General features: G+C 41.5%; 4 protein-coding genes across 7 annotated transcripts in view; 2 read left to right on the top strand and 2 right to left on the bottom strand.

Annotated features, from left to right (window-relative positions):
- The window catches only part of LOC118410038 (leucine-rich repeat-containing protein 49-like), a 37,574-nt gene extending 30,429 nt beyond the window's left edge, over positions 1 to 7,145 (bottom strand). For 2 of the 4 annotated variants that reach the window (XM_035811501.1, XM_035811504.1), the window contains exons 1-3: positions 6,929 to 7,144; positions 6,669 to 6,737; positions 4,035 to 4,164 (exon numbers count right to left, since the gene is read on the bottom strand). In XM_035811501.1, coding sequence (XP_035667394.1) covers positions 4,035 to 4,164; positions 6,669 to 6,737; positions 6,929 to 6,979 — 250 coding nt within the window. In that variant the 5' untranslated portion in view covers positions 6,980 to 7,144. Of the gene's footprint in view, positions 1 to 801; positions 1,156 to 4,034; positions 4,165 to 6,668; positions 6,738 to 6,928 lie in introns of those variants that run through there. The other 2 variants (XM_035811502.1, XM_035811503.1) reach the window with 2 other exon arrangements.
- A 136-nt stretch (positions 7,146 to 7,281) lies between these two features.
- LOC118403087 (centrosomal protein of 162 kDa-like) lies at positions 7,282 to 16,771 on the top strand. The gene is made up of 5 exons (XM_035801551.1): positions 7,282 to 7,440; positions 9,277 to 12,401; positions 12,901 to 13,029; positions 14,143 to 14,322; positions 14,906 to 16,771. Exons 2-5 carry the CDS (start codon positions 9,507 to 9,509, stop codon positions 16,397 to 16,399), a joined length of 4,698 nt encoding a protein of 1,565 aa, XP_035657444.1. The 5' UTR covers positions 7,282 to 7,440; positions 9,277 to 9,506; the 3' UTR covers positions 16,400 to 16,771.
- A 642-nt stretch (positions 16,772 to 17,413) lies between these two features.
- On the top strand, positions 17,414 to 25,878 carry LOC118432730 (galactose-1-phosphate uridylyltransferase-like). The gene is made up of 11 exons (XM_035844343.1): positions 17,414 to 17,449; positions 17,717 to 17,884; positions 18,568 to 18,643; positions 18,910 to 18,958; positions 19,460 to 19,589; positions 20,111 to 20,209; positions 20,417 to 20,497; positions 21,232 to 21,427; positions 22,564 to 22,647; positions 23,095 to 23,249; positions 23,865 to 25,878. Exons 1-11 carry the CDS (start codon positions 17,414 to 17,416, stop codon positions 23,928 to 23,930), a joined length of 1,140 nt encoding a protein of 379 aa, XP_035700236.1. The 3' UTR covers positions 23,931 to 25,878.
- LOC118410040 (ubiquitin-conjugating enzyme E2 R2-like) overlaps positions 24,758 to 26,961 on the bottom strand; it is a gene marked incomplete in the record, with an annotated part of 17,770 nt that continues 15,566 nt past the window's right edge. The window contains 1 exon segment of the mRNA XM_035811509.1: positions 24,758 to 26,788.

The raw sequence follows: 26,961 nt of genomic DNA, 5'->3' as shown, positions 1-26,961 counted from the left end.
AATGTTCTGCTCTCCTGAAGTCACAACAACAAACTTGTGGACCCTCTCTCTAGCTCTGTGACACAGACAGCTTTACAGTGGCAGCTTTCTCTATGTTGCACCTTCGCTTCGCCATAGCAGGAGTGTTTGCTACTCCAAGAAACCAAATCAAAAATGGCTTCAAGGCCAGCGATCGGACTTCAAATCCAGCGGATACAGTGTCCCACATAAAAAAAGAAAGTATTTACATCTAGCCATACCGGCCCTGTTTACTGTTAACACTCGCATTATTTCTTTCAGTTGAGAGAGAAAAACTCGAGGTCTGCGAAACAAAAACCTGCCGTGACCTTCACGTAGGCACACTTGTTTGAAGCACTGTTGTGAAATCTTAGGCAAGTGAAATCAAGACTTCATATCCACTACCATAATTAAGAGTAATACCTCTATTGCGGAACATTCGAACAGAAAAGGCTTGCTGGCATTCTCGAAGTTGCAGAATTCTTCACAGATGTTGCTAACTGTGGACTCCCGTCATCAAGGCCACCATTCCTCGCATAGCGATATGTTATATCGCTCTTTGGAGATGCTATTCGATTGATTTAGATACAAATCTCAGACAGTGTGTACACTCAAAACAGTTGCTGAATTGGGCGCTTGTTTACAATACAACACGCGCGTAACAGAGACTGACCCCAAACGTGTCACCATAGCCATGCTGATGTTTTCCCATTTGTACTGACCTCACTTTTACACAACAAGCAAGACTTTGTCGGGATGGTAAACTTAAACAACCGAAAACACTCTTAGAGGGGGTATATATACCTTTGCCCTGTACCCATAAAGGGAGGGGTTCGTATGTTCCGTACCGGACCGGGCGCATCCTGGGCGATCTGGTGGTGGAGGTGATACCCAGGTCGAGCGCGGCGAGGTGTTTGCAATAGCAGACCTCCGCCGAGCACAGCGTATCGTGCAGAAAGTGCGGCTGCCGCCTCATGTTAGGAAATCATAGCTGCAAATGTTTCAAAAGGCTTCATGCTCGATGTGGTCTGAAATTGGCTTGAAAGGCGACGAGAGAGATCTGATTTCTTGTTTGCATGTGACTTCACCCGTGCGGTCCTCAGTATGCAGAGGTTTAACAAAGTAAACAATTGACGCACATGGGGCCCCGGACGGTTCATTTTCAACTCTAGCCAGCTAATGCTGCGTCTTCACAAAGGATGACCAACATATGTCATTATTCTCTCAACGGTCAGCTCAAAAAATAAGTTGACTTGGGTAAAATGGTTTCAAGAAATTTGAGACAACAAAAATACAATGTGGACAAAACTTATTTTGGAGAACCAAGGTCATGGTAGTACTCCATTACATTGTATACCCTAACTGATAAATATCACTAATGATCAAAAATCAAACACTCCTTTCACAGTGGTCTCAACTAGTACTGGTAGTGTTATACCATTATATGATAGTTTTTTAAGAATTATTAGTTTTGAAAAACTGAACAATACATTTTGAAGTACACATCACTTCAAAACAAAGCAACTTCGCTAACAAAAATGCCAAACATTTGATGGTGTTTTTGTGTTCTGTACTCAGAGAAAATACTTGTACACAAGGAAAAGTACAACTCCTGTCAAAGCAACATTTCATTTCCACCTAATACATCAGTGTACATGTCTGTCAAGTACCTAATAGATGGTCACTATAGAAGTCTGCATACTATCCAACCAAATTACCATTCAACTACACACATCATACATAACACAAACCAATGTTGTTTTTCACAAGAATGTGTAACAGTTTGTTTGACTGCTCCATGAAGGACAAAAGTGTTTTTATCATCTGCTCTGCTTGCCAAGCATTATATATGACGCCTGGTTCTTAAGTAGCTACTTAAGCACGGAAGGACGTGTTCACCTGCACCCCCGTGTGTTTACTGTGTACAGGTGTGTGGTAAGGGGACAATGACAGGTAACCTGATATACAACCAGGCCAACACAGGAAACATTATCCCATACACAGTTCCCTGTCTACCATATAGCCCTCTAGATGTGCACTAAGCTACATGAGTATACTAGTAGCTCCAATACCATGGATGTGACGTACTAAGAAAAAAGCAAGGTTTTTTCAATGGTAATTCCTAATTATATAAGATGTGATAGACTTTCTCTAGCTTGGTATATTTGAAAGGAAAAACAGAGGTTCAAACATTCACAGTCTATTTCTTTTACCTCAGGTTATATTGATTTGATCATAATTCATATATATGGATGACATCCGAACATGCATCAATTTTTGTCTGTTTTCCCCCCAAAAAGTTTGCAACCAACACAGTAAAGTGTACAAAGAAGCTGAAAATTAACAAAATTTATGCCATATTTGGCAAAAAGTATCTTAAAAAACATACTCAAGATAAAGTGTCACTTTTCCTGTCATAAAAAAAAATGTTGTATTAAACTAGTCTTGCCATAAAATTATCATATACATATAGTTGCACATTAAACACTTTATGTTCCGTGTTCAGTGTCACCTTTCTGACCACTAGTAGCACATAATAAAGGCAACGTTTCTTCTTTCGCATGCTTGCACAAGTTTTGGGTGTCATCCATATAATTTGTATCAGTGTGGTCTCCGATAGTAACCATATTCATCTGAGGTATTGAGGACATGGTCTTTACTAGTTAGCTTCCAATTGACTGAGTTTATTTTCCTGACAACCAAAGTTGAGGCAACACACCTGCTGGCATTATAGCATTCATTGCCCAAGCCCTGTTGCTTCATGGGTCAGTGCAAACAGTGACAGGCAAACGGTTGGGCCATAACAATTATTTTTAGGGGTGATAGGAATCTTACTTTATAAAGTTTATTTCTTACAAAACACTGCCTGGAGATACATTGTGGGTATCCTTATACTTGGTACAGAACTTTGAATAGAAAAATACTATCAAACTAGAACATCATATTAAGTTAACATTGTTAAGAAATAAAAAGGCAGTTTTTTTAGGTACCACCTGTCCACTTTTATTGGTTTAGTCTGTATCCAAGAATCAGTAGCTGCATGGCCCTTCAAGCAACCATTGGAACATCAGGAAAGAATGAGTGGGAAAACTACTATTCCAAGCTATTCTCAGCCTGGTAGTGATACAGCATACATGTATGTACAGCATACTGTAAATGCTTCTAAGTTTGTGGTGATTTGATGTTGTGGTATAGAGAAAATTGAGCATTACTGTATAGACTGATGAAAAGACTCTGGTGGTTCTAACTAATCTAAGTTTGCAGTGAATCGTCCGCTGCAAAAGCAGTGAACATAAAACCACTGCAAAAGTTTCAGGAGCTACAGTATTGGACAGTTTACAGATTGAAACAGTCTCATGTACTTTGATGTCTTCCTATAATGTATTGGCATATTGTTGCCTTCTTTCCCATAACTTTGTGTGATATGATAAGAAATGAAATATGCAGTGCTGCACAAAGTCATTAGATGGCGCTGCTAAGTGAGGTTGAAACATGAACTTTTTGTCCCATGGCTACAGGTAGTACAAATGAGCACTCATTTTTGCCATGGCAACTATGCACTGTCTTAAAGAATATTGCGAGTTTGGAAAAAATACATGCTGATGCAGGGCTCGAAATACCACCTGCATATGCAGGTTAGTGCAGGTAAAATTGAAGCTGTGCGCCAGATATTTCTGGTGTCTACCTGCACCTAACCCTCACTGATCAATGTACCCAGGGTTTTTACGCACAAATATCCTATAATGTAGGTGTATATGGATTGCTATTAGCTGCATTGACTCAAAGCAGCAGGACATAGTGGACTACTACTGTTAATTACCACCAATAGAGTATAAAAGAAAAAATAGCAATGGTTCCTGAACAATTTTAGTATGATCCATACTTCCTAAATTCAGATCTAGAGTGGTGCAGGCAAAATTTGTCTGGTGCGGGTAATTTTCAATGTTACCTGCATCAGTGCAGGTATGCAGAAAAAAGTATTTCGAGCTTTGAATAGGCTTATGTTATGTAAATAAACATTTGTCATGACAACTCACGTAGGTCACTAGTTATAGTCAGGTCCTCAGTAGCCCCTGGTCTCTGGTTCAGGTGAGCCGGCTGTACCAGGTCTGTGGCTCGATACGTGTGCGCGCTGGGAGCCTCGCGAACAACGCGGAAGTCTGCACCCTGGAACATGGATCACAACACTCAGAAAAAAGCAGTCTCTATTACACAATACAGCAGTTGTAATGATGTATTAGAAAATCATTTTTTTTCTAATTATGCAAAAACATTTATTTTCTAATAACTTCAGATTTGTAGCTCTGATCATTATGTACATGAAAAAAATGGTCGCATTGCAGTGGTATGAACCAAATTTCTTCTTAGAAATAAATAATATTTGGGGCAATAAAACTTGATCATGTGGAAAATCATACTTAGAATTCTTTTTTTCTTTTCATCCCCATCCATTAATATTCAGCACAACTACCATTCTTTCTTAATCCATTATTAATGAGAAAAAAAATGGAAGTCAAAATGTCAATTTAGCTAGTGAAGAAACCTTAACAGGTAGGAAAATGGGGCATACATTGTACATGCACAAGGCAAGCATTAGGATAAGATTTAAAACTTTAAGGAACTATGTGCAACAGTACATTAATTATACATGTTACTAAAGTACATGCTGCTATACTATACATACATTTAAGTTTATTCTATACATTGAAGTTTAGAAGGCTGTACTGTGCTCAGTTCTCCTTAGATTTCTAATGCCAGGTGCTCATGGATAAGGACATTCTGTAGGGTTCTTGTCTTGTAATCCATTCCATTGTGACAAAACGTGCAGCACTCAAGCACTTCCCAACTAGAGCAGGTCATTGCATGACATAACATGCAGGTGCTACATATAGATATGCATTCATGCAGTATTGTAATCATGTAAGGCTTTGCCTCTTACAAGTCTTAGTCTTATGTAGTCAGTTATACTATAGCAAAAAATAATAACAACCAAAGCAGTGACCATTAATTGGCAAAACTTAATAAATCGGTCATGCAGACATGATATACTATAGAAAATCAGGTCATAACCTTGTAAAAAAAAGCCTATATTTGTTGATAAGACTTAAGAGGGCATTCTTTGCTATGAATCTCTTAAAGCAGTCAGTTCTTGTTGCAATCAGTTTGCTAGATGTCTACTAGTAAAGGCATGCTCACAATAGTGGTCTACTGCATGCTGAACAACTTTATCAGGCCTCACCTATGTGAAAGTCTTTCTCTTCAGCGCTTTTTGCAGTCAAGCCAACAGAAATGGAATCAAAATGTCAACAGATGTATAAACTATAACAGTACTTTCAAATGTTCACAGCAAAAAGGGAGTAAAAAGGAGGTTTACCTTCCTCCAGGGAGTAAGCGACATTGTTGTCTAAATGTTCTTTTTCCTTCTAGTAAGTTCTACCTTATTATTATAACATTGAGTAAGACCTTGGCCATAGTTGTATATGCTAAACAGGGCTCAAATGTCAGTGTGATATATTTGTGTACCAGTCTTTTGTGTCCAATAGACATTGTCCTAGGCTAGAATGACTTGTAATAAATACGCCAATCAATACAGGCTTTTCATTTGACGTCACCTGCGCCATGTTGGATTATGTACAGTGTTCGTCTGTAAACCATATGAAGATGCAGGGCTCGAAATACTATTTTCTGCATACCTACACTGGTGCAGGCAACATTGAAAATTACCTGCACCAGACAAATTTTACCTGCACTGAATTTAGGAAGTATGGATCATACTAAAATTGTTTACATAATTATTGCTATTTTTTCTTGTATACTTTATTATAGGCGGTAACAGTCAAACAGCTAATAACAATCCATACACACCTACATCATAGGACAACTTTACGCAGGTTAGGTGCAGGTTGACACCAAAAATACCTGCACAGCTCCAATTTTACCTGCACAAACCTGCAGGTGGTATTTCGAGCCCTGAGATGCTACTACTAGTACTAGTATTTGATCCAATTACCAGCCAGCATGGTGGTTGGAGTATTGAATTATGATTATTATGGCAGCAATGAAAATCCCTTATAGCGCATAGCCTGTATACCTCTGAGAAAAAGGTAACCTGGCAACTACATTCAATCCATTTGAAATGCAATTTAAAACATCTTTCATATTTTTTTTTGTTTTCTTGACAAGTAAAAACACTGCTTTGACATATGTAGAGATTAAATCATCTAATAAAAACAGATCAATCAGGAACAAAAGATGACCTTCACACATATTATTATGCTAATTTCAAGGTGAGATAAAAGAATTAAGAATAATTGGCCACATCTTGTTTTTGTTCCCACGGGCTTTCACAGAAACATTGACAACAACATCAACATGACAAGTCAAGATATCAACACCACGAAATGTTTAATAGGTTAAGTGATGTAAACAAAAAATACAAATGAGGTCATTATGTAAGTAAACACCCTTCTTCAGTCGTTATACCTTCTTCCAGAAAACATATCCGTCGTTTACAAAGCTCAGGCATGGTATGACTTAATCAGTTGACTAATATAGACAATACAGCTTATGATACAAGCCTATACGGTTCACAGTTGAGCAAAATTTAGGAATGGAAGACTTAAGAAAAGACACAAGACAAGGGTGAAGAAGTAACCAGGAGCTCAGTTTACCTGTCTGTGTCCCTGTCTCTCATTCGGTCCACTGCCAGCAGCTTGTACACTGAGCCCGAAATTACTGACCTGTAGCAGGGTTGGGCACACGCAACAATGGGATCCAGCATTAGCAACATTCAATGACTCACAACGACCACTCGCTCAGAAATTCATGCATGTCAACAAAGGGCCGAGCACTGAAAAATATCGTGTTACTGGAATTCGAAGTTGGTGGCAACTTTTTTTTCTGAGTCGTGCACCCGAATCAAAACACTCACGTCTCTGGTCGCTAGGACACTACGGTTCCGCAGCTTGTTTGGGTGGTACATTCCTATGAGAGTTGGGATTTAGGGGACTTTGTTTCCCCGTTGATCGGACTGGTATATCGAGCGGGGATTATATTTTGGCGCGATGCTCGTCATGTTGTCGGGCGTTCTTGGAGACAGGAATTCGCCGCCATTTTGTCTAAACGCATCGTAACGCCAACACTAGTTCAAAGGAGCAAAAACACACAAAACATTCAATTCCGATAACTTATCACTAAAGAAACTTGAACATATTTTTATTATTTAAGTTACAATAGGAATTATGTCCCTTTATTCTTGGGTCACCGAGAATATTGAATAGATTTATAACTGCACTATTCATGTTTCCGTGCGCTCTAACTCAACAACCACGGTTCAAAGGTCGTTATATTTTCCTCTCAGTTCAGATTTGAAAGTTTCCTGTCTTTTTCGTTGGATTTTACTCGCTTTGAATTGCCACATGGCGGAAAAGTTTGATCCAGCAGGTGAATATGATAACCTTGTGTATTTTATGCGTGTTTATGGCAAGTTTATTGTCAGAGAGTGAAGTAAAAGTTGACGGGAAAGTTGATGAGTGAGGTTGGGGAGGGGGGCGTAAACTAACTTTCCAACCCAGGCTGTTTTCCTGTCCTGAGATCTGCTTGTCAGAAAAGATTCATATACCGTGTAGCACTGCTTTATCCAGAAACATATCTAGCAGCTAACAGTTACAGACTGGTTCTTCGAAGGATCTTCAGTAAGTCTTCATGATTTATCATTATGTAGTTTGATAACTCAGATATTCATAAGTGTCCATTATATGAATAACGTTATAGTATTACATTTGTATAACAATATGTACAGAATCATCAAAGTAGTATGCATATTGTGCTCCTTTAAAATCTACAAGTTATCTTATTGACTTATCGTATTATTGTAAAGTTATGTTAGTTAAGTCTTAGGAGTCATCTTAAGGGGGCACACACCAGTTTATTTGGGGTTTCAATTGGAGGCGGCATACCCTAAAGTCTAGCGACCAGCTCTACCAGGGAATTATCCTGACGCAAAATAACTGTATATCTGGTGAAAGCAAATTCCTTTAGCTACAAGACAAACTAAGTTTCGATCCTTCAACTTCTCTGATTTTAAAAAATTAGAGGGAAAAAACATTATTTTCATGTAAAAAATAATGCAAAAAATCGGGCATTTTGGCATTGAAAGAAAAACATGAAGATGATTTTTCCGGCAAACACGACTGATACTGTCAGAAAGAGGAAAACCTAACGAGTAATCCAGCTAATTATAAAGAAAATTCTAGTACTACAGTTTTTTTAATCATGCATGCACGGCGCGCGGCATTACAACTAGGCTTAACACAGCGCTTCAGAGGTCAATCTAGGTCACGAGCCTAATCACATTCAGGCGTAGGAATATCCCGGAAGTAAGACGCGGACCAAAGCACAATTTGCACCGAAAACACACCATTTCCTACGCTTTTCAGCCATGTAACCGTTGAATGTCATTTCGCAGGAAATAATGAGAAATGTCAACTCAAACATGGACCCTCGGAAGCCTTTCGTCACTTTTTTCTCGTGCACTAGCTCGGACCCCTGTCGCGGAAGAACTGGTGTGTGCACCGTTAAGTTACATATACATTTGTATAATATAAGTTATGTTATTATTATCTGTCTGGTCCAAACTGGAAACCAGAAGTCCAACCTGGCCAAAGAAATCTACTCTAGTACTCTAATCTTGACTATTTTCTTTAGTTTATAAGTTGGTAGTTTGAATAATCAGTTTGAAGGGTGAGTTATCAGAGTAACATGAGGCATAACAGTTAACTGATAAAAAAGTAGTAGTAGTTCAACATTTAGAAGCTCAAAAAAGATTCCATATACTAGTACCTAAGTAGAATCTATTATTTCTAATTTTCTATGAATAAGTACATGAAACTTTCAACAATAATATACGTAGTTGTCATGAAAAGAAAATTCATTTACATTGTATAACTCATTATATGTACGTCCCAATCAAAATTTATAGCTATGATGCTTTATGACCCCCTACTGATATATATCTACATTAACACATACTTACTAGTAGCAATATATATAAGTTAGTAGAACACCTGTATTCCTGTTTTTTTCATACGATACAATGATATCAATAACCTTGGCTTTAGCATTACAACAATGCTAAGAGGTACTGTTAACTTTACCCTCTGATGTTGGGGTGCAACTGTTACGAGTTATTGATAGGGGATTTCCACCATCAACACCAATAATGACGTGCTAATGAGTAACAATAGCCAATCTGATGTGGACTTTGTCCTGCTTACACAGACTCTGCCTGATTGAAGTGATTGAGCTGATTGACCTGCTGACTACAGGACTCAAGCTGTGAGCCTTGCTGTGTGGTATGTGAAAAGGTAACCGGTATGGCAGTCTACAGATAAGAAGACAAAAAAGACAAACAGAAACAGGGCTGATGTGACACTTAACAAAAGATTTGAGGAGAGAACGAGAGAGAAGGATTGTGCCGTCGAGCTTAGAACTGCAGGGAAACTGACAAAATGAGTGGCAAGATGAGTAAAAAAGACCTGGACCATCAGTTTGAACAGTTCCTGAAGGAGTCCCTCTCGGATGATTCCCTGGATGATGGAGGTGGGAAGTCTGGGAGCGTCCTGCACAAACTCGGCCAGCGAGAGCAGAAGAAAGAACAAAAGCTGTGGTGGATGGAGGAGGATGAGGAGGGATCGCCTCGACTCAAGGGCAGCTCAACCAACAAGTGGTTGATGAAAAAGGACAAGAAAAAGGAAGAAACTTCTGGGAAGGAGCTAGGAGGATCACAAGAAGCAAAGTTCTTAAAGTCGCTGAACAAGAAAAGTCCCACAGAACCCCCCTTGTCAGGGCTTGCTGCAAACTTTGACAATCCTCCTGCCAAGAGGGATGTAGAAGTGAGTAAGGACAGTCTGGAAGACTTCTTCCATGCAGGCCGCAATAAGACTAAGGGTAACAACGGTGGAAGGGGTGGGGTCATTCCTGAGAAAGCGAGTTTTGAGGATACTCTGATTGACAGCAGCGGTGATGAAGCTGTGGAGGATGTGAGAACGGGGAGCGCTCCGGGGACAGGACCCGGAATGGACACACTGGAGGAGCTGGCTGAGAAGGAAAGATTCTTTAAGGAGATAGAGGGGGGCGCAGAGGGTACTGTGGACTATGGGAGACTTAACGAGGAAGCAGATCTTACAGATACCTTCAAACAGCCACAGTCTGGCAAAAACAATGAGACAAAACTTGACAGTTACAGTGAAGACTTTTCTGATGACAGTGAAGACAATGATGAAGAAAGGGATGAACCTGTGAAGGTGACAGATACTGTGAGTAAGACAGACAATGAGGAAAGCTCCAAGAAGTTGACAAGTACCCCACCATCCAAACCCATGTTGGCTAGGGTAGCCCTGTTTGACACCATGGACTCCAGTTTTGGGACAGGCAAGCTGGGGAAGACGTTGCTCCCCTCAGGAGGGGACACGGACGGGGATTCTCCCCAGATGAAGACGGTTCCCACGGCAACGGGAACCAACAGTGACGTGGAGGCCCTGCAGCGAGCCCTGCAGGATGCGCAGATGTCCACGCTAGGCACGGGTACGGCTGCAGACTTAGACCTGGGGGAAGGGACCGAGGCAAGGGGGTTCAACCTCAGCCCTGCTCAACCCAGCAGGGGGAGAGGTTTTGACTTGGAACCAGCTGGTACAGAAGACCAAGGATTCACCTTACCTGAGGAGAACAGAGGGTTTGACCTCCAACCAGCTGATGACTCCAGGAGACTCAACCTTCAACCAACTGGTGAGAGGCATGGGTTTGACCTTCAACCTGCTAGTGAAAACCATGGGTTTGACCTTCAACCTGCTAGTGAAAACCATGGGTTTGACCTTCAACCTGCTCGCGAGAACCATGGGTTTGACCTTCAACCTGCTAGTGAGAACCATGGGTTTGACCTTCAACCTGCTAGTGAGAAGCACGGATTTGACCTTCGACCTGCTAGTGAGAACCATGGATTTGACCTTCGACCTGCAGGTGAGAATCATGGGTTTGATCTTGAACCTGCAACAGGATTTGACCAAGGTCAAACTGGGGCATCAGATGCTCATGGGTTTGACCTCAGCCCTGCACATGTTGATCCGAAAGGATTCCGTTACGACGATCATGACCTTGACAACACCACAGACAGTAAGCCACAAACACCAGTACCCACACCCAGACAAAGGAAACACATAGGGCAGAAGTTTACATATGAGTCTCCAGAGCGAAACTATAAAACCATCCAGGACCTGGAGAGGGACATCGAGACTCAGGTGGGAAGGTTGGACAGTCTTGATGACAGCATTGTGGATGGTAGATCACAGCAAGTCAGCAGGAAAGGGAAGCCAAAGAAAGGTACTAAAAAACAGAGTCAGGTACGAAGCTCTGGGTACGGTAAAGTTGTCCCATCAAGGAAGAACGGAAGCGCTAGCACCCCTGATGCAAAGTTAGGAAAACATGCCAGAGACTCGACCATACCAAAGACAAGTACTCCCAGCAAACAGGGCAAGACTGTCAGCTTCCACGGACAAAGTGTCAAGGGAAGACCGTCCAGTGCTAGCCCCTATAGATGGACTCCTAAACAGGTCTCCACGTTTAAGGCCAGAGGGGTTCCTATGGATGACTCTGTAGCTGGAACCCAGCTAATGGCATCTGTGGAGTCTTTTGCTCACTATATCCAAGACCACTTCTCACCTGAAAGAAAGGGGAAGTCTTCCAGGCAAGCGTGGGAAGACAAACCCCCTGTCACGTCATCAGACGGCCCACCTCCGGGAATAGAACACCTCTCCAGGGAGAAGATGTTGCTCTTACAAGTACAGGATCTGCAAAGGGAGTTGGAAGTCGAACAGAAGCTCAGGGAGAAAATCCACGCCGACTTTCGAGCTCAGCAGAGGGAGCACCAGCGGGAGGTGGAAGAGCTGCGCCTCCAGCACGACAAGGAGTTAGACCAAGTAAGGCAGGAAAACTTTGTCTTGCGAGCAAAACTTGGCGACTCAGAAGCGCATGATAGCAAGGAAAATAAAGACGAACCATCAAGCCAAAAATCAGACTCCAAAGGAAAAGCTTCAGATGAAGAAGTGTTGAGGTTGCAACAGGAAGTCAAGGTGCAAGAGGACCTCCTTAAAGGCTACCAACAGGAGAACGAGAGGTTGTACGCACAGCTTAAGACGGGTACATCAAAGTACAAGGAGACAGAGACCCTGCTGTTTCAGGAGAATCAGAAGCTGCAGGCAGAGGTGGCCCGGCTGAAGGAGACAGGAGAGGAGAGGGAGAGGGCCCTGCTGTTTAAGGGGGTCATCACCAGTCCTGCAGCACAGCAGCAGATCAAGGCAGGCACGGCTGAGGTGTCCATGGCTGCTGCTCGCGTGGCCTACCTGGAAAAAGTAAGTACAGTCTAGCACATTTAGCTTATCACTTGTAATAGATTGTCATGTGCAGCTATGTGTTCAATGAAGACAACACAAATTTATTACTTTGTAAAAAAAGTCTTTAATCCCCTGTATCATTGTTTTAGCGCTTATGCAACTGTAAAAATTCAAATGTTTGCAATGGTTTTGTTTTTGCAGTTTCCTCAGTAATGCAGTCATGGAACCACAAATTTGCATTTCTAATGCTAAACTGCTAATACATGTAGATCTGTTTCAAACATAAAGTTAGAACATAGTATGCAAAAAGCCTTCTTCCCCCTTGAAATAAATTTTTCATGACAATGTATGGAATTACAGTACCTTACCTGAATGCCCCTTTCTCCTCTTTCCAGTGAATTAATCAATTGTTTGTTTCTCATAGTAAGTTGCAGTGTTGGCATTTGCTATATGTTTTCTAGGAACTTTTGTTTGTTTTTGCTTGCTTCACATTATACCCTTTTGTGAATGATTCCAGGAGCTGAGAAAGTCCAAGCTACACAGTGAGGACATGCTGAGGGATGTGGTGAGGCTGAAGGGTGAGAAGTCACAGCTGGAGCAGCAGCTAGACAGGGAGAGGGCCCTCGGTGTCAAGGCTAACAGACAAGTAAGAGATATAATTGAAACATTGATGGCTTATATCTTGACACATGCAAACAAATTTAAGACAGACAGGATCACATTTTATAACTGTGATAATCTAAACTGTGGCATCAAGTGGCTAGGCTAGCTGATATGAGATCTAGAGGTCATGGGTTGAATTCATGAGATGGTGAATGGAGCTCTGCTCCCATTACTGTACCCTTAACACAGTGGGTAAACAACTCACTGCACTTACGGCATCAAAGAAAAAAAGGCTCTGTAGCTACCTAGTTTCATGTTTTTTAAAATACTATATTACTGCATTACATTATTGACCACTTACCAGTAAAGGGCTGTCTTCAGGTCCCTTCCATCCATCCTAAGACAGAAATTTGCTTGTTGGGGCAGAAAAAAATTCACCCCATCCATCCCAAAAATTAAGTACATAAAATTGATGATCTTACAAGGAAAATCATCAACATTGAGTACCAAAGAATGAGAGGGACAGAAAAAATTGAAAGCTAGAGACAGCCAATATCATGTCCTTTCTGGACTAGAGACATGTCCCGTCTTGAAACCCTGAATTGGTCAGAATCAGATGCAATGTGTTTGATCTGTTGTCTAGGTGAGTGAGATGACAGAGGTACAGCAGCTGATGTGATGTGTTTGATCTGTTCTCTAGGCGAGTGAGATGACAGAGGTACAGCAGTTAATGTGATGTGTTTGATCTGTTCTCTAGGCGAGTGAGATGACAGAGGTACAGCAGTTAATGTGATGTGTTTGATCTGTTCTCTAGGTGAGTGAGATGACAGAGGTACAGCAGCTGATGTAATGTGTTTGATCTGTTGTCTAGGTGAGTGAGATGACAGAGGTACAGCAGCTGATGTGATGTGTTTGATCTGTTCTCTAGGTGAGTGAGATGACAGAGGTACAGCAGCTGATGTGATGTGTTTGATCTGTTCTCTAGGTGAGTGAGATGACAGAGGTACAGCAGTTAATGTGATGTGTTTGATCTGTTCTCTAGGTGAGTGAGATGACAGAGGTACAGCAGCTGATGTAATGTGTTTGATCTGTTGTCTAGGTGAGTGAGATGACAGAGGTACAGCAGCTGATGTGATGTGTTTGATCTGTTCTCTAGGTGAGTGAGATGACAGAGGTACAGCAGCTGGAGGTGAGGACTAGGGCACAGCAGTATGAGGAGGAGGCCCTGGAGCTGAAGAGGAAGCTGCGCTGGTACGCAGAGAACCAGGAACTGGTGGACAGACAGACACGGGTCCTCCGGGAGAAGGAGGAGGAGATGGAGCGACTCCGGAGCCAGGTATGGGGAGAGTGTGCTCATCAGGGTTCTGGCCAGGATTCTATTTTAGCATCATAATTATGAGTGGGTACTGGTGCAAAACTGTTGTTTCTTGTTGGACCGGTACGGAAAAATCGGACCTGAAAAAAATTAGTGGGCCATATTTTTGACCCATTATTTTATGAAATGAACAGATTATAATACTGGCAGGTGAAAATAATAAGAGCAAAGTAGAAGAGAGTTGATTGTTATTTTTACCAAGTTTCTACAGTCAAACCTTGTCTAAGTTAACAGAGGCATTGCTGTTGTTTACATAAAGTTTAAAATCCTATCTTCATTTAAACAACAGTAATGCCTGTTAGAGACTCCATCAGACAGATTCTTTTGTAGTGAAATTGACCAATATTTTCATGAGTACTGCCCATTCACAAGTACTAGTTTTCACAGACAATTAGATCTAGGTTTAGGTCTCGACTTGGACCTGTTCCTCTGGACCTGGGCCATACCTGGAAATTCTTATCAGGTACAAACTTTTGAATGATTGCAGGAATTTTATTAAGAGGGATCCGGAGTGGGAAATTGACCTCTGTTTATTTGTCTACAGGTAAAGAGGCTGGAGGCCCAAACTGGACAGAAACAAGACAGCGCCAGGGGCAGGGCAAAGGAGCGAGCAGCCGACGCCAAGCGCATCCTCGATCTGGAGCGGCAAGTAAAAGAGATGGAGAACATCATAAAGAGACGCCATCCGAACTCCATTCCCGCAATGATCCTTGCCGCAAATGCAGCACCTCCCTCGGCACCCAGTAGCCCCACAAGGCCTCTGTCTGTACAGTTCCTGGAGAACAGAATCAGGAAGTTGGAGGGTGAGCTGGAGAGAAGGGACGAGGATGCCAAGTTGAGTCTACGTGCCCTACAACAGACTCACAACCAGGTGAAGCTTCAGTACGAAGAGGAGATCTCCAGACTTAGGACCCAGCTCGCCGATAGATTGCAAGTATCGGCAAGGCCAGACTCCAACAAAGTATCCTCCTTGGAGATACAGCTTGACCTGGAGAGGTCTGAACACAACAAGATGGTTGAAGAGTTCAAAAGGGAAATCACAGAGCTGCATAAACGTCTGGAAGCTGCACAGATGAGGAAGTCTATGAATGATAATGAGGCCTTTGCGGCCCAAAGGCTCGAGGCAGAGACTTTAGTTTTGAAAAAGGAGTTGAAGGAAAAGAGCCAGGAAATCTTCCAGCTGCAGAAAACGTGCCAAAAACTGCAAGCTGGCTCTGGGAAAGATGGAGGAAAATTCGGCAAGACCAGAAGTGTTGGGAAGAAAAAGGCGGCGGGTAAAGATGCCTTGCCGTCGAGACATGACGTCGCCTTTCCAGACTCTCTGGATGACAGGTCGTACGAACCGCACGCTTTCAGTGGTTTGCACATTTCTGACATCCAAAGGGAGAATGAAACCCTGAAGCAACAGGTAGAAACTCTTTCATTTGAACTTGAACAGCAGCGAGTCAAGCTTCAGATGCAGGTCGCCGAGGCGGAGAGCAACGTCCGCAAAGCACACGAGGCCTCAGAGGAGCGACTGGACGTCATGAAAGCAGCTCACCAGAGAGAGGTGGAGAAACTCTTGTCACAGTACACGAGACAGCAGTCCACCTCCGAGATAGCGGAGCTCACGAGTAGACTGCAGACGAGGGACGTCATGCTGGAACATCTGAAGTCAGAGTTAGCGTCGGCCAAGAGAGACCAGGAGGAGCTTGTACGGGTGAAACTGCGGGAGGAGACCCTGCAGCGGCGGCTGAGGGGACTTCAGGAGGAACTGGCCGAGGCGAAGGCACAGCAGTCCCCGGAGATGAGACACTTTGAGTCGCTGCAGTCTAAAATCCAGGCCATGGAGGATAAGTACAGGGAGAGAGAGAGGGGACTGCAGAACGGGATGTTGAGTCCGAAGGGAGGAAGGACCGACTCTCACTGGGCACAGATAGTAGAGTCTAAGAACAGGCAGATTGAACAGTTCAGGGCAGAGTTGGACTCTATCTTAGCAGTGCTCAGGCAGATTCAGCACAACAAGATGTCAGCAGGGTACAGAATTCCAACAATATGATACGTCTGTTGATAACAAACACTAGATATATTTTATATTTTACAATGCTACTACCTGTGCGTTGAATTTTCAGTACTCGATAGTAGGCCTATAAACAGTATATTGCCACTGACTGTCCTATGACTTTGTATTTGTAAATGTACTTGAAGTGATAAATACATAGTACTATGGTCCACAATGGACTTCTGCTGTGAAAGGCAAATGCTGATAAAACACTTTTTGTGGAATATAGATTTTTGTATATCCTAAGTTGATGATGAAAGATATTTTTATCCAAACATTTTAAAAAGAATATTGTCAACTTGCGGGTTACTTGGGTTCATGTTGCATATCAGACTTGGTCACTAATTGAATAAACTTCATTGCATACTTAATAGTCCTGGCCTGAGGTTACTGACTCCTACTGTGTTATATATGTGGTAACAGAACTGGTGAAGATGTAATAAATTTGCAAAGTTCACTAAGTATAGTAAGACTGATACAGTCAGTGTTAGAGGTGGTTGTTGGCTTGGATGAATTAGCAAGACAAAATTGTGTAAAATACAGAGATCATATCAAGAGAAATCCGGTGAAAATCAGGTTTGTATATTCGGTATACTTACACTACCCAGTAGTGCTAGCAGATACTTCAATTTTGGACACTTAACATTGGGAGACCCTTTCTAGAACAGTATGTAATATGAGGCAAGAAATACTGGCTGCATATACCTTCTTGTGCACCCAATGGTAAAATTTCTACAGCAGCTGTACCACTACTAGGAAGATATTTATGTAGGGTTACATACATAAAGATACTATGTTTTACACACTAATGTACAGCACATTCTTGACATTTAAGAAAATTAAGTGTCAGAATAGATGATAAAACTTTGACATAAACATACTGTTTCAAATTTTGAAGTTAGATTAAGTGAATAGAATGTCAGATTCCAGTTCTGAAGAGAGGCAATAAGGTTTGTATTTTCATTTCCTTGTACCAAAGTCATCATCTTTGCACCTTAATTCCTAAGTAAGATGCAGCAATTCCCAGAAAAGAATTCCGAGCAGTTAGTAAGAGTCCTGGTTTGCTGTCTCATTTCCACTGTTCAAAGAAAAGATGTGACAGTAACAACAATGATGTCACAGTACTAGACCTAGCCAGATAAAATCTGGCTTATAGCAGCCTGTCCAACATTTGGACGGCCCTCTGTCTGCAGGGAGGGACCATTTACAGTCCTGGACAGCAGAGTTTGTGTTACACAGACTTTGCCAGTCCCAGTTGTTGAAACCAATAAGAGCACTCACTGACTACTAAGTCTACTCTTCACTTCCATAGAGCACCAACATGTGCGGTACAACCCCCTGAAGGGGGACTGGGTGCTGGTGTCGGCCCACAGGATGAAGAGGCCATGGTCAGGGCAGCAGGAGAACCCCCCGGAGGAGAACATCCCACGACACGACCCCAAGAACCCCCTCTGTCCCAGGGCCACTCGAGCCAATGGAAAGGTTTGTGCTTCATTGGGTCTTGTATTCTCTTCAGACGGTCCTTAGTTGTACCTCGCATCCTTGATACACAGGAAACATCACATAATAACTACATAACTAAGAAAATAGGAAACAGAAAGTGATCTTGAACAAAGTCTTCTCCATTGCATAACCTTCCTTTAATACTTCAATAAACATTTTGACGACCACCTGTCGCCTTCCTCAGTACAAAATGAAACAAATACTGTGGGTGCTATATAAGTCCTGTTAAAAGAAAGGTTGTGCAATGAAAAATACTTTATTCAATTTATCTACATGTACCTACCTGATGAAACTATGATTTATGGAAGAAATTGATCTTGATTCAATTAAGCTCACTGAAGAATTATTCTTGTAGTTCTACTGGTCATGACAGACTCAATATATTCATTATCTACAGGTTCATTGTAGAGGAGAAATTTCCCTACATTTTAAGCTCTTAATGACAAGCACAATGAACAGTTGAACATGACTCTTAACATTCCCTCCTAAAAATTGCAAGCCTTTCCAGTAGCGTGCATGTCGGGTAAGCAGCAACAGCCACGATCAAACTCCTGACTTAAAAGGTGAGAACGCTAACCACTGGACTACACACGCTACAAAATGTTAGATCCAAAATGTGCTGATTGCTTCTGTTGCCACTAAGTGGTTTCTTCTGTCAACAGGTGAACCCAGACTATGACAGCACGTTCCTGTTTGACAACGACTTCCCAGCCCTCCAGCCAGACGCACCTGACCCAGGTGTGGTGTGATGAAAACTTACCCCACATTTTATCCATGCCTCAATTATAGATGTCCTAAGAATACAATGGAGTAAGTTGTTGAGTGCTCAGCAAATATCTGGAGAATCAGAAGATGTGTAAGTTGATCCTCAACTGTTTCAACTGATGCAAGTGTTAATACAACAGGTATACCTACATGTATGTTGGTCTCTAATACTTTACTCTGTGCTTTCAACTTCCCCATGTACCAGATTACGACTCATTTTGTCAATTTCTGTGTTCCAGGTCCAAGTGAACATCCACTCCTACAGACAGCATCTGCAAGAGGGAAATGGTAAAATCTCATGTCTGAAACATCTCCCAGCTATTCAGATCAGTCCATGTTCTTCCGTCCCTGGCCTTCCACTGCTTGGGAACCCATGTTGGTTATCGAAAGAGGGATGGGTACTGGAGACAGCCTGATCTGTCTAGAAAGCTTTAACATTGTTTAAGAATTTTATCAGCTTTGTCAACAGCTTTATATGGGAGACCTTTTAGCAGCCTCCTGGTTCCAGTTAATTGGTCAAACCTTGGTTCAAATCCTGGGAAGGGCATCTTAGATGGGGTAGCACCATATTTGAGGAGGTGCCTCAAGCATGTTAAAGGCTATAGGAACCCCTCCCTGTAGAAATGTACCCTGCTACTGAAACAGCAAGAAAACGTATTATGTGCCATTAAGCACTACAAGGTGGACAACAACATCTTTAACTTTTAAAGGAGTAATCTCTTGAGCATAGGTTGGAAATCAACTTTGGAACAATTGTTGAAGGTCACATAATTATGTTTTTATCCTCAGCCAGGTGATGTGCTTTCACCCTTGGACTGACATCACACTCCCACTCATGTCATTGGCTGAGATCAGAGCTGTGATTGACAAGTGGGCGGAGATTACCACTGACCTTGGGACCAATCACAGATGGGTGCAGGTCAGTAGTTCACACTCACAGATCAGACACCATTGATTAATATCATTATAGCAGTTAAAAGTGTATTGATAGTGGATTGAAAAAAGTATCTGTTCGAGTCTCAGTACATTATCTACGACTGGAAGTTTTTAATCTGATACGAAGATATTTTCTGATGTCCAACTTGTGTGTGGATGTCCAGTAATGTCATGTTGGATTACGGTTAGGTTGTTTGGCCCAGAAGCAGTTTGAATCCCCTGACATGCCACCAACGCTGTGCCCTTGGGAAAGGTACTTGACACGACTTTCCTCACCAATGTGTAAAAATGGTTAGTTGGTTGGGGAGGTAAAAAGGTGGTGGAAGGAGAGGGATGGACTCCACCTTCCAATACCATGCCCTGAGACACATTGGATAACTAACTTCCCACTACCCCAACAGACTCAGAAAGGCTATTGGACTTAACCTTTACCTACCTTTAACAACACAATATACTACACTGGTTTGAAGTTCTCAGTTCCAATATTTCCCCTTCCCTGTACAGTTGTTTGAGAACAAGGGAGCTGTGATGGGGTGCTCCAACCCCCACCCCCACTGTCAGGTCTGGGCCAGCAGCTTTATGCCAAACGAAGCAGTCGCTGAAGTAGGTATTTTTCAGTTACATTCACAGCTTAGAGCATTGTTGTTCACCTTTATAATCATGTTGATGCTGATACATTTGTATTTGTTAGTGATTTTTACAACAGTTACTGTATATAACAGTAACATTTTTTTTCAGTAACATTTGTAACGATGCTGTAAGAAAAATGTTGTATAATGTAATTTCTTCATTTTGTGGTATTTGTTCCAGGACAAGAACCAGAGAGAGTACTTCAACAAACACCAGTCACCAATGCTCGTGGATTACTATAAATTGGAGAAAGAGAATGGGGTATAGCCTTTTTTTTGTTAAGCATACCTCTACAATTTAGCCCTTAAGCCTGCGTCACAACTTCAGAGAATGCTGGCCAAATTTTTAGATTGGCTGGAGCTCGCCAAATTTCAAAATCACCCAAATGTCGAACATGTTTTTCACTGAAAATCTGCCCTGTTGTAAAGTGGATGGGGCTTGGTGTACATTATGTATCATTCCAGAAAGTAGTCAATGACATTGTCTTTCTTGCCTTTTTGGTGCACAACTGACATCACATGGAGGTTTACCGGTAAATCCCAATGGATGAGCTGTTAACAATCACCCGAAATTGACAGGATTCCTAGTAATTGACAGGATGTCAGCCATACTTTTTCCGAACATGCCCATTTGGAGCTTGCAAACCCATTGAGTAAGCTCAGCAGTTGATTTGTGACTCAGGGGCTTAGAGAAGACAGCATGTTCTTTTGTGCCGTGTAGCGTGATACACCCGATACCTCGATCTCGGAAGCTAAGCAATGCGTAGTACGGTCAGTTCTTGGGTGGGTGACCAACCAAGGACAATCGGATGCTGTAGCCAACCAAGAATGGTCATTCCAAAAAAATAGTCTTCCGAGAGGGACGTAAACCGGGGTCCTGTGCTCAAGGAGGTGCCTCGACCACGTTAATCAGCCTCATTACTCACTGTGGGTACCTGCCTATGGTACTGGCTGCAAATACACGAGATAAGTTTAAAATTTAAATTTATTACACAGTGCGGACTACGATTTTTAGAATGGCCTGAGGTAAAGTTTAAATACTTGCTGCTCCTCCTGCAGGTTCGGGTAGTTGTAGAGAACGAGGACTGGTTGGTGGTGGTGCCATACTGGGCCGTGTGGCCGTACGAGACCCTGGTCCTGCCCAGGAGACATGTCCTGAGACTGCCAGACCTCACCAGTAGTGAGAGGGATGGTGAGGGATTACTACAAAATAGATATTAGGCACAGGAAGTATTCAAGGCTAAATAGACAAGAATAATGTGGGATATAGAATTCTTTTACACAATCAGTTAATACTCACTTTGCTTAGTAAACGTTTCGATGTCTCTCAGACACCAATCTCGGAGCTTCTAACTGGAGTTCTGCTTCTCGTGGCTATGTGTAGTTGATGTAGGTGCAGGTGCTTTTGTGGCAGATTTTAACTGGCTGTGTGAAAGAACTCTCCAATATCCTATATTATACCAACCTGATGAAATTATTTTTTGAAGAATAATGTGATTTCGGTGTTGTTAAAACTACAGTGTATGTAACCCTAGTTCACCTTTATCCGTAGCGTAACCTTTATCCGTTGTTTTTAAAAACTGGGTATTTTGAGATATCAAGCAGACCAACATAGGTTTTAAACTGTCTACAGTATTTTGAAACTATTGTCAACTTGATATCCCTAATTATGTCATACCTGTGACGCGAAAACGTTTGATACAGGTGTTCCGGACAGGCTGGTAACTTTCCGTACGGCCCGGGGTTATCACACGGGCTCCATTCGAATAAATCAAACTGTTTCGAGTGGGCCGAGTACGACGCCATCGAAAGTTCGAATACCTGATTCGAACGTTGGAACATTACTGTTGCAACGTTTTTTTTCGAGGGCAACAAATTTGTTCAACTTCTGGCGCATTTCACCTCAAAACAGTGGTTTTCTCAGGTGGGTATGACATAAATAAAATACAACACGGTGTATACAGCATCACCCTCGGTCTAAGCCCTCCCGCGGGTCGGATCACCCTCCGGCCTTCGGGCGATCCGACCCGCTGTCGGGCTGATACCTTGGGCGATACGGAATACACCGTGTTGTATTCTATATATACCCCATTTTAAAAACAACGGATATAGGTTTCCTCGTGAACTAGCGTTATGTGACTACAACATAATATCATGTAACGTTACAATGTATATAATAGACATTTAAGTGTACAATTTTTCATTGGTTCTAAAAATGAGCTCAGATGAAATTCTTAATTGACAAAGTACAATTTTGACATTGAAGTTTTGCCATGTAGATAAGCAGTTTTGTTCTTGTTCACCCCAATATCTTATTTTGTGCCACAGCCCTTGCAGACATTACAAAGCGGCTACTATGCAAGTATGACAACCTGTTTGAGGTGTCCTTCCCCTACTCCATGGGCTGGCATGGTATGTTATTAGTTACATTATTAATAACATTTGATTTGTGCTGTGATTTGTATTTAATCATTGTTTTCCTTAAAACTCAAGGACTCTTGTTTTGTTTGAGATCTGGAGTTCTTGTCTTAAAACTTTGCAGCAATAGAACATTGAATGCCCACAGGTACAATGTTGTATGTTGCTCATTTGACCTTGACAAAATGTAGTTAGTCTACGTGTTACGACCCGACTGAAGGTTGCACTCTGGTCAAAACACTCAAAGTGTGGCTGCCTTTGAAGTGCTTTTAGTGGAGCTGCGAAGGTCACGGTTCTGGAGTGGCTGTTGATTAGGTTACTACATTCTTGGACTGTTATTGCCATCAGATGTGCATTTCTTTAACTTCATTGAGTCAGATGGAATACTGTTACTAAAAAGTGTAAGTCTGGTTCGATGTCCCTCTCCACTTCCTCACTTAGGTGCCCCCACAGGGGATCTGATCGAAGCTGAGAATGGCCACTGGCAGCTCCATGCACATTACTACCCCCCTCTGCTGAGGTCGGCCACAGTCAGGAAGTTCATGGTGGGTTTTGAGATGCTGGCTCAGGCCCAGCGGGACCTCACAGCAGAACAGGTAGGGTTATGAGAACTGGATTTCATTTTTCATTTCATATTGACAACTTGAAGGAAATTGTGGTTTCTACTTAGGCCATGTTGATTTGATTAGTATGTGGATGACATCCTCTGGGAACTCCAAAATTGGTATGAGCGTGTGTATAAAAACAGTTTGGTAAAACAAAACTTGCCGTCATTATGAAATCTAAGCGGTCAAGAAGGTTGAACAAATGACTGAACACACAGTTTGGTATACCAAACAATAGATTCCTTATTTTTGTTCTTTCACAACTTCTTTGACTTTCGGACTAACATTGGCATTCTACTACATTAACTGCCTTTTTTAGATTTTCTTTTTTGCAATACACGGCTTACATTTGCTCATTTTGCAGCTGCTTTGAACCATTTACAGTATAGTTGAAAGCCTTTTTTTAAATGGCTGAAAAGTGTCATCCATATAATCAAAATTGTCGTCCATATAATCAAAAGTGTCATCCATATAAGCAAGTCAACATGACCTCAGTTCCTACGATTAGTATGAAATTCATGATTGATATGTGTTGATATGTATATTACTTAGAATTCATCGTTGCAACAGTTAAAGATCAAAATGTGGTTTTTACTTGTATTCCAGGCTGCTGAGAAGCTGAGAAACCTCCCAGAGCTCCACTACAAGATCAAGAGACAGCAGGAAAACTAGAACTCAGCCTTTAATGGACAAGTTTTCAACTGCCTAGAATTCTTTGATTCAATCATCATCTCAAGATTAAAGTTCACTTGTGAAGGAGGAACCCCTCCCATACACTTAACTGGCTCAAGATTGTGAACATAGAGCCCAAACTAAATCAAGTGCAATATCTGATTATCATAACTGTTACAGGGTGGTTTCATGCCTCATTTCCAAAAAGGCAACTTAAAGTGTGCCAAAGACATCACATGGGTTTTCAAGTGTGTCATGTGTGGTTCTGGCTCTTCCAAAGCTTCTAGAATTGTATGTTTATGGATGTAGTGCAATTGTGTGAAGCTCATCTCACTTTCCAGTCTGATTTGCTTAAAACCCTTTTTGTGACAGAGTGTGCCTTGACCAATTGTTTGAGAAAGGACAATGAAAGTTTCCTAAAGTTTATAAGTGAATAGTTTGTGGCCAAGATGTCTAAATCTGTACCTTTTTTAGACTTGGTTGTTTACGTTGCAGTGGGATACCCCCAAGTTGTTGCACAATAAAATATTTGCAGCCTTTCAAGAAATTATAGATAACATGTACTTACACAATATGGCACAGCTGTCACAATACATCATTGATTGAAGACAGAGTTTCTTGTAAGTTCTTACAGGCATTCTGCACCTTATTGTGGAACTTGCTTTTCCTTTAAAATAAAGAGTCTACTCAAACTTAATTAGCAATCATGGTAAACTGTGTTTAGAACAGCATGCATAAGTGCCAATCCAAATGGTGTACGACTACAAAAATAAAGCTAAGTCACTAACACTTTCAAGAGCACGAAATTCATGACAGGAGACCATTTGTACCTTGGAATATTTTACAATTTTATTATTAAATAATCCGTTGCAAAATACATACCTACAGAGTGTGGCTGCTATGAGGTACAGAGTCCCAGTATATCGGGAGAGATACAGGTTATACGACAGGTTGTACAGCTTATTTGCTTAGTGTAAGGGAGTTGTGACGATGGGAAGTTAACATAATTTCAGTTGTCCAATTGCATGTCTTATGGCTATCATGCGCTGCTTCATTATTCTTTTTTCCTAACCTTATTCGTCTTCAGATTCAATGATGTGTGGAAGCTTGCTTCCCAAGAAATCTTAAATTGTACAAGTTTAAGACGTTCCTTATATCTGTAATGCATTGGACAGCTAAAATCAGTACACACCTTCCCAATCCCTCACCAGTATTGGTTAGTCCCACGTTTCCACACAAACCAATAGAGAGAGAGAACACTGCATGCGGCAGGTCTCCTTGTAGTTTAAAAAGGGGAAAACATACAAACACTATGTATGGCTCCATCGCCTCCTCAGGTGAAAATCGTACCAAATACATGAATGATTACATAACTGTGTGCTTAAGGAGGACGGAGAAAGTTTTAAAAACAAGACAAAGTGGAGGAATGGAAATGGCATATGACTACTCGTTTGCCTCTGCCAAATTTGCTCAGGCAATGTACAGCTCTTCTAGCATGCACCAAGCTGTCCCGTTCTCAGTTAAACTAGAGTTCAATCCATAGCACGCCAAAATCAGAACTTCTTTTCCTCGGTATAGAAAACGCTGTCCTGTACAGAAGTCTTGGAGGATAACCAAATCCCTTGTACCTCTCTGCAATGCTGTCCGGTGGAAACGATGACAGCTCCAAGGCAGCTTTTCCAATGCATCTGTTCTTGCAACCTTCAATTCCATGATCAACACACAAAAACACTTTCTTCTTGCACATAACAACTATGCATACGGGACAACACACTTTAAGTGGAATCTCCACCCTGCAGTTCCTATTCAAATATCACTTACAATATGAAGCAAACTATTTTGTCAACAGTTTGCACTGTCCTTATTTACCATTATTCTTCTTTTCCAAGTTACAATTTGGTGAAACCACTTTTATCAGTTTTAGTTAATGGTTGCCACAGACATGGCCGAAAAAAGTTGCTATGATGTTATTGAAGGATAAAAAATGTTTGTGTAATGACGATTACAAAACGAAGCATTCCAAAGTTGGCTTTTGCACAAACCTTATGTGATGAATGTACATATAACTTTAACCATTATTAGAGACAAATGATTGGACCGCATGCAGTCCAGGTATAACATAGGGATGGTAAAATTAACATTTTTTTCCACACTGTGAGATCCATAAGGCTAAACCAACTTCTTTATGCATCAAAGACTCGTGTTCAAATATAAAACCATTCTTTCCCTGTACAGACATGCAAGGAAAATGTGTACAGTTTAAAACAGACTCCCAATTTACAGTCAGAGCCCTATTATGCTTGTTTGATTGGTTTTGGTTTGGTCCAAACCCCTCGCAAGATAGTGCCTTTTGAAAGTTAACACATGGCTGGCCCTCCCCCAATGGCTACGCTGCACACTTTAACGCAACGGCCATATAACACACCAGGTAAGTAGTAACATGCCTTCATCACCTCTTGCTTTCTCTCCACTGGGTTAGTTTAACAAAGTGCACAAAACCTACAACTTATAAAGTATATCCAGAACACACTCCATTTAAAGCGACACTTGTGTCAATCCATCTCTCTAAAGGCTGTTTCTTTTTTCTTTCCCCTAAAACCTTACGTCCCAATTTCATTACTGTACTGTGAAGACTTGTGAGGTCTTTATGATTTTCTCAAATAGGAAGGTAAGCTTTGAAGGAAGACAGCCTTTCACAGAAATGGCAAAAGTGCCAGGCCAACAACACATGCTGTACATCTGTACACTCTTCTGGATGAATTGAGAAGAAATTTAAGGACAAAGTTCCGACGTAGCTTCCTATCGGTGAAATTGCTTATAAGTTTATCTGTACACAACCATAGAAAGAAGAAAAAAAAACCATAGAAAAAAAAAACTTGATTGACATGTCTAGTTCTACAAGTTGCCACTATATTCCTTAAACCCCTTCCAACTCATTATCAACAGTGATCTTAAACAAAATTTTTCCTCCCGTGTACATGAAATTTGAGTTGACTCATTTTTGGATGTCTCCGAGCGCATCTTGTAGTTG

Source organism: Branchiostoma floridae, chromosome 2 (assembly GCF_000003815.2).
Source record: "Branchiostoma floridae strain S238N-H82 chromosome 2, Bfl_VNyyK, whole genome shotgun sequence".
NCBI lineage: Eukaryota > Metazoa > Chordata > Leptocardii > Amphioxiformes > Branchiostomatidae > Branchiostoma > Branchiostoma floridae.
Note: the sequence above shows the minus strand (reverse complement) of the source record. Positions and strands in the feature narration are given on the sequence as shown.